At 34.6% G+C, this 12,667-nt stretch overlaps 1 protein-coding gene across 1 annotated transcript; it reads right to left on the bottom strand.

The window, feature by feature from the left end:
- Positions 1–1,314: 1,314 nt before the first annotated feature.
- LOC110115323 lies at positions 1,315–4,972 on the bottom strand. Its single transcript, XM_020848526.2, has 2 exons — positions 3,817–4,972; positions 1,315–1,677 (listed from the first exon to the last, which is right to left on the bottom strand). The coding sequence occupies exons 1-2, from the start codon at positions 4,289–4,291 to the stop codon at positions 1,628–1,630; spliced, it is 525 nt and encodes a 174-aa protein (XP_020704185.1). The 5' UTR covers positions 4,292–4,972; the 3' UTR covers positions 1,315–1,627.
- Positions 4,973–12,667: the final 7,695 nt, after the last annotated feature.

Here is a 12,667-nt window from a genome sequence, read left to right as displayed (position 1 = left end):
GTCATAAGGTAGCTCATTTAAACATGTTAATATTACATACACTTAAAATATATAGAAATTCAATAAATTTAGCCTAAAATTATTAAATATATTTAAATATTATAATTCTCTTTCTTATTTCAAATGATTTCTTACTAATAGTTTATCAAATTTATTATTATTTTTATCATGTTATAATAAATATTATTTGAATAAAAAAAGTTTTATCTCTTTTATTATAAATAAACCATCTGATAAACCAACTCAAATTTATAAAATTAAACTCAAGCTTGAGCTATTAACTAATCAATCTTAAGCTCAAACAAAGTGGCTCAAAATCAGTTCAACTCATTTACACCCTAAAAAATATTTTGGCTTAATTTGAGGTGGCTTTCTTATTGTTTTCTAAAAAAACTTTTTAGTACAATTTTTTTTTTAACTAGAATTTTTTGTGCTAGAAAGCAATAAAAAAAAAGCTGCCCCAAATGACGCCTAAATGATCTTAATATATCACTCATACTCTATAATCCCATATGATAGGAACACAAACATAAAACAATCATCAATGAATTTATGTAGGAGAACCATTACTAAAAAATTGCTTTACCAAAAAAAAAAAACACAGTACATTAACTCATACATACAGCAAGCTCATACTTGTACATTCCATTCAATTTTATGCTATAACTCAAAATGATTTTTTTATACATAATTACATAAAATTTTGACCCTTAAATCAAGAAACTGGAGAAAGATTTATCGCATTAACATTTGCGTTAAATATAATTTTAAGAAAATATATTAACCTTTCGAATTCTAAAGTATCTCTGAGACTGGGATTGGTCATAGATTTGTTAAGAAAACAATTTTATTGTACCATAAAGGCTGGTGGGTGAGATTTTTTTTTTTTTTTTTGGAACATTATCTACCCACTGTCACAAGCTATTATTATGTGCGGACACCAGACGGTTTTTCCATCTAGTCATTCCGTCTGGTTACGTGCTTGGTATTGAGTGCAGTACATTTTTGAGGTGATGTGGTGCATTTTTATTGGTCTCCGGACGACATCCAGACTCCGCACAGAATAATAAATCAACTGTCACCCCGCTTAGGAGGCATTTAACAACATAACTAATCCCTCAACGAGCCTACCTGCAACCAGCCCAAAAAAATGTACCGCACAGAGTCTGGATGGCGCGGCATCTGCAGCAAAATATGTGCCAACTAACCTTTAAAACTGTTAGCAATTTTGCATAGGAACCTGATAAAGCTATTGTGCGAGTGGCAACGGCATTAAAGGACCCAGGAATACAAACTCGGAGAGAAGAAAGTGGGTAATTACAGAAAGACATGGATTCTTTCAATAATTTCATTACGATTACTAAGCAAAACGAGCCACATAAACTAATATGAGATCAGAGTTCGCTACTTTCTACACGCATGTGTTCAGTGACTTGCAGCAAATACTTTGATTTACATCGCCAGATAATTACAGAAGTTCAGTCATCAAGCAATACCATTTATCTCCAATCTTTTCTTCCCATATATTCTAACGTATCGATTTTCCCTTTACTTTTCTATCCAGGCAGAATGGCATAGTAACAAACAATAGGAGAACAATTTAAAGGCTAAGCACTGACCGAGTACATCACATGTTTTGAAGAGTAGAAAGCCACCTTTCAATGTAGCCATCATCCTCTGCACAAAGAGAGCGCAGGGATGCATTAGTAAATAAAGTACGTGGGAAAAAAAACTTAAAAAGGCTCTATAGTTAGTAGCAAAAAAAAAGTGAAAGAAATTCTCTTAGTGTTTGATTTGATGTATACTGGTTACGTTCAGTTAACTCATCTAAGTTCTTATTTGGCTCTTGTATTTACAAAATTGCCGTAAAGTTAGTCCAATCAAGAAGTAGCCAGAAATTTGACAGGTTTACCTTTATTTTCTAACAATCATAAAGCTCCTAAGAAATAATTGGCTATGCAACAAAAAGATGAAAATAGCATACAAGCTCCCGTCAAACGGACATCAAAAGGCCTGGATTACAGTTCCAGAGCCAGGGGCGGGAGAGATTGTTCTGTGCAGAGTCCGAACGCGTTCGGAGATCAATCAGGGCGCGCCACATCATCCAATGCACAGTGCATTGGGTTGACCTGGCTCGTCCAGATTGGCCTCTAGGCTCGTTTGGACACCGCTTATGGTTGGCACAATAAAACCATCTTATAACAACTATGATCATTGAAAGTACTTTAACTCCAAAACAGTAATAATAGATTTACCTTTTACTACTACTAGGCTAACATACATCAAACCGTGATTTTAAGCAGTTATCAATCTTTTTGGTCTTGCTCGACAGCTATATATACACATATGTATGTGGAAGAAAGGTTAAAGTTGCCCCCACCCCCCCCTAAAAAATTTTTTTTGCTCCGCCATTGTCAAGAGCAATGAATTCTCAAAGGAATAAAAATCATTTATTTGCACAGTATTTAAACAGTCTTTCTAACCATTAACTGACACTGTTAAGAAAGCAGATTAAGGTAACAAAAAAAATTATTAAAATTCAAGATCTTAAGTAAAAGAACTAGGAAAAAATTTGTCATTGACGTAAAGCGAAAATTTAAAGTACAAGCATGAATAATAACTATACTCCATGATCCTAGCTTGCTATTCCATGACCAGGAGCATAATAGTGGAGCTAAAGATCGAGATTGATCAGGAAACCACAAATTTGAATGCAAACAATACATATTATGACAAGTACACGTAGAAACAATTGAGTGCAAGCATGAATAAAAACAAAAATGTTGAAACGTCATTTCGTGATCCTTAACTATTTTGTAAGTACAATCATTATTATTAAATAAAACGCCAAACTGTTAAAGTAACATGCCTTCCAAACATCATGAAGAAAATATACACTTAGTTGCTTATCCATTATTAATTAATATTATGAAAGAATCTCTTTTTTAAAAATTTATTGTCAGAGAGGGAAATTCACGAGTTGATGTTCAAGAGAAAACTACAATGATACAGTAAAGTGCACTTAAAATTTCCAAAAAAAAAAAAAAGTGCACTTCAAGAACATCTTGCAGATTTATAGTTTTAACTCTGCAAGTAGCAACACAAAAAACAAAGACAAATGATATACTCCCCAAAAAAATAATGCAAACGCAGGTGAATCAATAAAATTTCTTCTGAAACAAAAATGAATTACTCTTTCCCAAACTTGATTGATCTGCCCATGAAAGGAAATCTAAATAATTTTTAGTTTGATTTTTTGAGTTTAGAAATATTCTAAAGCAAAAAAGTATCAACCAATATTTACTTTAAATTACAGGAAATCAACAAACAATAACCAAAATCACAAGCATTTTAATGACAACTATAAAAATCGATTGGCCCATAAAATGGTATTCTTTGTCTTGTTTTGATTTGAATTATATAAATCTCTCTAAATATCATAACTTTATTATTTGACGTAGTGGTGAAGTTTCTTTGTGCGGTTCCATTTGGCCCAAGTTTCAAACTTGCTCCTTATTGAATTCCAAAAATCTGTTTTGGTAACTTATAAAACACCTAAAATGTATTCTCTAAATTTCTTTCAAAAGTTCAACCTGTTTATCATAAGTAGCTTTGATCCTTTATCAGCTCAACGAGGTTCAAAATTTAAAAAATTACAGGGTTTGCACGTGGTTCTTAAGAGTGACATCAAGGACATCTTCAATTTGCGTTTTAATCGATTTAATTTAAAACAAAAAACAAAAATTAAGATGCAACAAAATCATATAAAGCCATAAGAACTGATCTTGGAATTTATGAAAGATAATCACCACTCACCAGAAGAAAGCCCATTTTGCTGAATGGCAGTCTGGTCACCGCCCAAGACATAATTCTTGAGATTAACAGTCTTCTCAAACTGGCCACGGCTATAGCAGGGAACAAGAACAGCAAAGCTGTTTTCGTTATCACTGTTATTACTCAGGAAATCAGAAGCATGGGGTTCCATCCACCCAATCGACCAGTCAGAATCATCAGACTCGGATCCTGACAAGCAACCTCCATCTGAGGGTACAATTACCATATCATAATCTCTGTCGATCCTTAGCCTCCTTTCCTCCCTGCTTTGCCACTTCCTCTTAACTCTTCTTGGGGATGACCCCATTCTAGGCCCATTCATAGACAAAAACTTCACAGAATCGGGCTCCCTGAACACAGGTGGTAGATCAGTAGAGGAATGCAAAGCTGAGTTGCAGCTTTCATGGTTTCTTGTCCCACGCAGCCAATAAGAAAGACTGGTAAAGGCTAAGGCCATTCCCAAAAGCCCTGTCTTTAGTACTGATTAACGAAAATTCAACAAGCTCCTTAACCTAATAAAAAATATAAGGCGAAAATATGGCCAACGACGAATAGACGCGACAAGCAAATGTTATCCTCAGAGGAAGAACATCGGTGAACATAACCTAAAAAGAATTTCTCTAAATCCAATAAGAACGGAGAAAAAGCACACAAAGCTCATTTTTCTACTTCCTAACTTTCCCTTAGTTGTCTTCCTTTGAAGAAGAAGAAGAATTAGGGACCACTACCACAAAAAACCGCAGATGACCCAATTTTATAAGAAACTTTAAAAACACAATTGGTGGCGGAGAAAAACCCGATTAAAAAAAAAAAGATCTGCGGAACCCCTAAGTCCCGGAAAACCCTAGCTCCTGCATACTCCCCCGATTCAGAATACGAAAGGTTGGAAAGTTCAGTAAAATCAATAACTCAATCGATGATCCATCAGCTATTAGCTTATTAGACCATCTAAAACGTCCACCCGATCACCTGCGGCGGTAGATTTCGAACCCCTTGCTTCCCCTTAAGACTCCTCAACCAAATGTGGAGAGAAAGGGGAGAAGAGGGAGAGAGTAAAGAGGATAAAAAAAGTTATCTCCTTTCTCTCACAGTCCCACCGATCCTTCGTTAAAAGCCATCTGATCCTTCATTTATTTTTCTAACTGACAGCGAATTATATATATAATATTACTTCTGATTGAAGACTTTAAACTCAGATATTGACTTAAATTTATTTAATTTAGTTTTTAAACGATATAAAGTATAGCACATAAATAATAATTCAAAATATTTATTATAATCATCTGAAATCTTATCTTAAAAAAAAATATCTGTCACTCTCCAATTCTCAAATTATGAAGCATAAGACTCAAATTTTTCCTATCACAAAATTTATATGTTTTTATATATTTAATATCTAAATTTTATATATTTTATTATAAATTATTTTATTGTCTACATGTATGAAAAATATATGATTTATTTTAAATAACTAAATATTAATAATATTTTTAATTAGATTTAAAATTATAAATATTAGATAAGTAAATATAAATATTTAACTATTACTAATATAAATAATTTATTATTATTATTATTATTATTATTATTATTATTCATGGTATCAGAGCTGCAGACGGAAGCCGCAGATGTGGGACAAACCGTTCTCATGCTTGGTGCTTACATTCGGTCCAGACCTCATGGGCCTCCGATCGCAAATCTATTTCAGAATTTTGCACTTTTATGGGACTGAACCTTCTCACCTGGTCGGTCAAGAAACAGATCACGGTAGCCAAATCCTCCACGGAGGCGGAATACCGTGCACTCTCGGCAGCCACATCGGACGTCCTTTGGCTCCGACGACTAGCGGATGAACTCCTCCTCCAACAAACCGAGCCGACCACTCTTTATTGCGATAACATCTCCGCCATTGCTATCGCCAAGAATCCGATTTTTCACGCTAGGACCAAGCATATTGAAATCGATTTTCAATTCATCCGTCAACATCTACTAACCGGCAACATTTGCATACAGCATATAGCCTCTCAAGAACAAATCGCATATATTCTTACCAAACCCTTCTCTACCTCCCGCTTTGATTATCTCCTCTCCAAATTGACCATTCGCCCGAAGAATGATCAATTTGTGGGGGAATGTAAGCACCAAGCATGAGAACGGTTTGTCCCACATCTGCGGCTTCCGTCTGCAGCTCATTTAGTTTCTATTTATATACCCTGCATTCCCTCTAATAATTAGATAATAAAATACTCCTTATTTTGTATTAGCTTTGGCTCATTTGGCCCTTTTCCATTACTACAGCAGCTCTTACACAAACCGCATTCAAATATTCTAAAGTGTTTTGACTAAGCATACATATAGATTGACATTATACTGTTTGCATCGTCACATATAGAGTTGGGGGTGTGATAAAGAAAATTATTACTGGTGTGAAATATTTGATGTTCTTAAAAGGGTTGAAGAATCATCGTTAGATAAAATTTTCAATATCTTGAGTTACAATTCTTTAGAGCCCTAATTGATCAATTTATGTTGAGGATGATTAATTATAAGTAAAATGATTGATATATTCAAACATGATTAACAACATTTGAATAATATTCAAATATGGTTATAATAATATTTGGACAACTTTCGAATCATATTTTAATCATGTTAGAATAAATTTTGCATAGTTCAAACCTTGTTCAAGCTCGTCTTGTCGCTCTTCTAATTTTTTCAGCATTAAAGTTTCGTTTGGGACGATTTTCTTATTGTTTTTTTAAATCAAATTTTTAGTAGAGATATTTTAATTTTTATACTAAAAAGCTGCTTAAAAAATCATTAAGAAAGTCGTCCAAACGAAACTCAAGTCTTCATCAAGATGACCCCAAACGAAGCATTATAAGTTGATATTTACTTTGGAATTTTAATGATTGAGTGAAAATTTGAAGATTGGGATGATATAGATAATTTGATATAAATCAATCACTATAAGCCTAATAAAAATTTTCTTAGGGTCATTAAAATGATTAAATAAATAATAATGGTGCAGTTAGTCATTATCTTTTTATATGATGGATATAATTGTTACAGGATTACAGGAACGGTGTTAGCATATAACTCTCCCTTATGGTTGTAAGTTTCCTTTTCACTTTTGTGCCTCTGCTTTTATTAGGTATAGTGTAAGGACGTAGAGGAACGTCCGGTCGGAAGCAAAATTCTGCCAAAAAACTCGGTATTTGCTTGGTATTACTAGGTATTATTTGATAATAACGAGGAATACCGCTCTGTGAAGATCAATACCGAGCTATACCGAGCAATACCGAGTTGTACCGAGTTTTTTCTAGGAAAAACTCGGTACAACTTTTGTATAACTCGGTATAACTCGGTATTGGGTCTTCACGTGATGATATTCCTCGTTATTGTTTGGTATTGCTCGGTATTTCTCATTTTTTTGGCACGATTTGGCCTCCGACCGGACGTTCCTCTACTTCCGGTCGGGGGACGTAATAATTGCTTGGAAAGTTATTGGCGCCAAGGAAATATTTTAGATTATAAGCTTGTATTCTTACGCAATACTTTCGATAAAATAATTACAAAAATATTTGTTTCTCGGAGTAAACTTGTAATGCCTTATATTATTCATCTAGTCAAGTCAATGGGGTTTTATTAAAAAAATTGATGTCTATTAATAATAGAATCTTGGCTCGGAAGTTACTATCTAATTTAAATTTGTCAAAAATGATGGATTGTTCTTATTTTATTTTTTTTTGCAAAATTGGACATCGGTGAGCCCTTTTACATTATATCGAGTAAATTTTTATTGCATATGTGGACAATCAATGGCACAAGTATGATTACTTTAGTGGGTTGGTGTCCCATGATTTCGGAAGGTTGGAGATGGGTTGGGACGCTGAGGCGAGGTGATGTCAGATGTGGGAGGCGGAGGATGGGTCGTTGATTGCAAGTAGGGTGCAAGCGGGCCTGCGGGCTCGAGTGGTGTGTCGAGAGCGAGAGTGGGATCGAGCGTCATTTGTGCTAGTCACGTACACTGGAGGCGAGAGTAGGCTGAGTAAGTACAAAGCGTGATGGAAGAAGCTAATTTGCTAGAAGGAACACCCAACTAGAGAACAAACACATTCTCTAAGGCTTAAAATATCATATAATATTCATCTCCCTCCTACTCGCTTACATTAGCTATTTATAAAGTAAAATATAACATTCTAAAAAAATGTATGTTAGTTCTTAAGCTAAATATAATCCTACATTAATATATAGGAGGAAAAAAGGGTTTCTTAATACCATCATTCGATGTATTCAAGCCTGCATAGAAAATGTACACTACTCATTATGTATTAACGGGACCCTTGAGTGATTTTTCAACTCATCCTCTAAACTAAGACAGTGATGCACTCTATTTCCTTTCCATTTTCATATTGTCATTGATGGCTTATCTAACCTTTTTGAAAGTTCCATTTAGAGGAAATCTTATGAGGGAATCAATATAGGAAGGGAGCACCTCTCCCATTTGTTATATGTGAATGATCTATTAGCTTTTGAAAAACATTGCCTTCAAAATATGTAATCTCTTAATTGCAAAATGAACCATTTTAAGGATGCATCTGGCTTATGTATCAACCCCTCTAAAAGCTCCATAATATTATTTTCATCTTTCCTTGATCTTAAAGAGCTTTGTGGTGCTTTCACTATTGTAAACTTGCCTAGAGAAAATGCTTCTTTCACCTATATGGGTATTCTTATTAGTGCTATAAGGTTTCTTCTCTTTGACTTCCAACCTTTAATGAAAGAAGTTTCACTATTGCTACCTGGTTGGAAAGGTAGAACATTATCATTAGCCAAAAGATTGAAATTCCTTATATTTAATGTTTGAAACACAATTGTTAGTTGGATAAAAATAGTTGTTAAGCCAAAAACTTGAGTTATAAACATCTTACTTATGTGCAAGGTTTTTATATTGTTGATTTGGAAATCTTTCCAAATCTACATTAGCCTTGATTAGGAAGGCTTTTATTACCCATTGTGTAATTGATTAGGGAGTTGATTATTTTCCTAATTAAGCTGGTTTGATTGGGATTTAATTGGGGATTAGATTAGGAATTTTTTCGTAATTATTTTGCCTCAAATCTATAAATTGAGGGGTTTGAGGGTTGTTGCATAAGAGAGAGAGAGAGCTTGAGAATAATTGTAATCCCTATTTGTTTATTCATTATAGTGAAATCATCATCCTCTCCCTGGGGACATAGGCAACTTCGTTGAACCATGTAAATCATCATATTATTTGTGTTGCTTTGTTGTGTGTTTGTTTGCACAGCAATTAGTATTAAAGCCATATTTTGATGATTTTCTGATGATGGCGTGAAGAATGGAAGAACTTTATATTCATGTGGTTCATCCAGGTGAAGAAAGACAGATAGGTGAAATTCTGACTACATGAGACAACTACAATTTTTTGGAGGCTATGAGATCCAGCAGAGCCATGAATACATCCACCTTAATGTTGGAGAAGGCATTGATCCATCTGGTAGTTACACATCCTATCAAAATTAATGTTATGAAATTTGATGGCAAAGAAAACTCTGGCATGTGGCAATGTGAGGTGATGAATATGTTATATTCTTTGAATTTGGAGAAAATTCTGGAGAGTGATGAATGCCCAAAAGATATTTTAGAGAGAGAGATTGACTCAAAATGAACCGACGTGCTTGTGGCTTGTTCAAAATTTGCCTATATTAGGATATAAAGTATGGGTGATGATGGAGATTTTTGCTATAAAATAATAAATTTTTTTGGAGAATAAGTATGCGATGAAGGGCGTAATCATCTTCATATAAAGCGGCAGCTATACAAGCTTCAAATGATATATGGAATTACAATAGATGAGCATTTGAATGACTTAAAAAATTATTTACAGGTCTTTTGAATCTGGATGAGGATGTTAGATATGAAGACAAGGTGATCCTTCTATTGAATTTGCTCTTGAAAGAGTTCAAAAACTTCATGATGACACTCATTCATGTGAAAGAGGTATTAACCTATGGTGAGGTGACTACTTTATTGTTGAATCATAAATTCTGATGATGGGACAATGAGTCTGCAAAGATGGATTCAGCTAATGCTCTCACACTTTAATAAGGAATATTTGAGACGAAAAAAAGGATGGTAATAAACAATAAAAGTTTTGTGGGTTCAACCTCGAAAAGAATCAATGTGCTTTATGTTTTGAGACTGGTCATTGGAATAAAGATTGTCATAAGCTAAAGCATAAGGAAAATATATTTCTATATAGGCAAACTTTGTGTGAAGTCTCAGATGTATCACTATCTGTAGTTTCTCAGAGTTTGTATATCGATGATTCATGCTGGATTCTATATACTATTTCTACCTATCACATTTGTCTTACCATGGAGTGGTTTTATAGCTACAAGAGCTTGATAGTGGGGTTGTGACCATGGGAAATGATCAAGCTTGTCGTACTATTAGTGTAGGGATCATATTCATCAGAATGCATGATGTTGTTGTGAGAGAGCTGAATGGTGTGAGTCATATTTCATATATCACGAAGAATTTGTTTTTTATTGGGGCTTTATAGATCAATGGCTACAAGATAGGCCTTCAGACAGGAGTTATAAAGATGTATCATGGAGCGCTAATATTACTAAAATGAGTTCGTCATCACAATATTTATTAAATTTAAAGAAAAAATAGTGATTGGAACAACTATTGTAGCTAATTATTCTTCTGATGACACCAAATTGTGGCATATGTAGCTAGCTTATGCTGAAGAGGTTTCTCTTATGGTTTTGATAAAGAAATATTTGATCAAAGAAGCAAACACCTATAAGCTTTATTTCTATAAATATTATGTGTTTGGTGAGAAGGCACGTGTATCCTTTTGTACTGTCATCAACAATCCAACGGATATCTTGGAGTATGTTCACATAGATGTTTAGGGCCTGATGAAGAAAGCATTATTCGACGATGCAGTGATACTTTATGTCTTTTATTGTTGATTACTCCATATATATTTAGGTGTACACCATGAGTCGCAAAAGAGAGGTACTAGAGATTTTCAAAACTTATAAGAAGTGGATTGAGACTTAGAATGGCAAGAGGATATGATGTATCAAATCATACAATGGGGGGTGAATACAGTTTGAATGCATTCTTGTAGGAGTGTCAGAGATCTGTGATAGAGCACCACTTCATTATTAGAGAGTCATCGTAGTAGAACGGGGTGATAGAAAATATGAACTAGACTTTGATGAAGAAAGTTTAGTGTATATCATCTAATGTTGGGTCTAATAGAGTCTATCGAGCTAAGGTGATAAACTATGCCTATCACTTGGTGAACTCTCTGTCTTCTACAATTATTGGGAAGAAAGCCCCAAAGAAGTTCTGGTCAGGGCATCCTATCACAGATTATGAATGCATGAGAATGTTTGGGCATCCAACTTATTATCATATTATGAATGATTAATTACAATTGTAGGCAAAAAAGACGATCTTTATTGGCTTTAGGCATGGAGTCAAAGGCTTCAAACTCTATGATCTAGTATAGAGAAGATTATCATTAACATTGATGTTACTTTCGATGAGGTAAACATTTTGAAGCCTCAAGACTTTGAGCAAGTGGAGAGTTCTACTAGAACCATAGATGCACTATAGAAGTTGAAGTTTGATGCATATTTATTTATTCTATATAAGCCAATCATTTCTATTTAGATACCTATTTCAACTACACATCATGAGGTCGAAAAAATATTGAGTATGAGATTCCTACTCAGGAATCTATTGTGAAAAATAGGGGCAGGTGACAAAATGTCCCAAAACCAGCTTGGTTGAGGGATTACATTGCATTTGTACTTTCAACCACGGAGGTTAAAGTTCATTGTCTATATGAGGAAGCATTGGACAATCCTAATATTGATATAAGAAAAAGGGCTATGCATGAAGAGATGGGGTCTCTTTAGAAGGATGCTGCTTGGAGGTTGGTGAAGCTTCCTCCTGGAAGAAAAGCCATTGGGTGCAAATGGATGCATGCAAAAAAGGAAAGATCACATGAAGCAGATGCGCAACACAATAATAGGTTGGTGGCAAAAAGCTCTATGCAACAAGAAGGGATTGCATATGATGAGCAGATACCCTTAGTGGTAAAGAATCCCTCGACTCATGATCACTTGGTACTCGTAGCATAATATAGTTTGATTTTGGAGCAGCTTGATCCTGACATTGCATAAGCAGTTGACATCGTGAGCATGTCCATGTATGATCCATGAAGGAGTCATTGACAAGCTGTGAAGAGTATCCTGAGGTATCTGAAGGGTACAACCGATACATGCTTGATATTGGAGAGATAGTCACCACGACAATGGTGTAGGATTTATGAATGATTGCCCACTTATTTGAAGAACTACGCTCGGCTTGATCCCTTGGGGGGACGCAGGCAACCATATGGGTACAGTTGTTCTGATATTGGATCATGATTTGTCATCTTCAACTTTTTGAATTGAAATATAAGATGGAGATTGTTGATTCGAAAATATTTCCAAATATAGATTAGCCTTGAGTTGGAAGGCTTTGATGACTCATCTTGTAATATTAATTATTTTTCTGATTAAGTTGATTTGATTGGGAATTAGATTATGAAGCTTTTTTCCTTCATTGTTTTGCCTCAAATCTATAAATTGAGGGAGGGTTGTTGTGTATCATAGAGAGAGAGAGAGAGAGAGAGAGAGAGAGAGAGAGAGAGAGAGAGAGAGAGAGAGAGAGTAATCGTGATCACTATTTGTTTCTCTAATATAGTGAAATCATCATCCGCTCCTCGTGGACATAA

The sequence above is a fragment of the Dendrobium catenatum genome, unplaced genomic scaffold, assembly GCF_001605985.2.
Source record: "Dendrobium catenatum unplaced genomic scaffold, ASM160598v2 fragScaff_scaffold_586, whole genome shotgun sequence".
In the NCBI taxonomy this organism is placed as follows: domain Eukaryota; kingdom Viridiplantae; phylum Streptophyta; class Magnoliopsida; order Asparagales; family Orchidaceae; genus Dendrobium; species Dendrobium catenatum.
The sequence above is the reverse complement of the archived record's forward strand: the minus strand, read 5'-3'. Positions and strand labels throughout refer to the sequence as shown.

What these genes read in the sequence shown, in the direction of transcription:
- LOC110115323 (XM_020848526.2), bottom strand. Translation starts at nt 4,291, where the DNA reads ATGGCCTTAGCCTTTACCAGTCTTTCTTATTGGCTGCGTGGGACAAGA. An exon ending in GCAAAATGGGCTTTCTTCTG is followed by an intron (nt 1,678 to 3,816) that starts GTGAGTGGTGAT and finishes CTCTTTGTGCAG; the next exon opens with AGGATGATGGCTACATTGAA.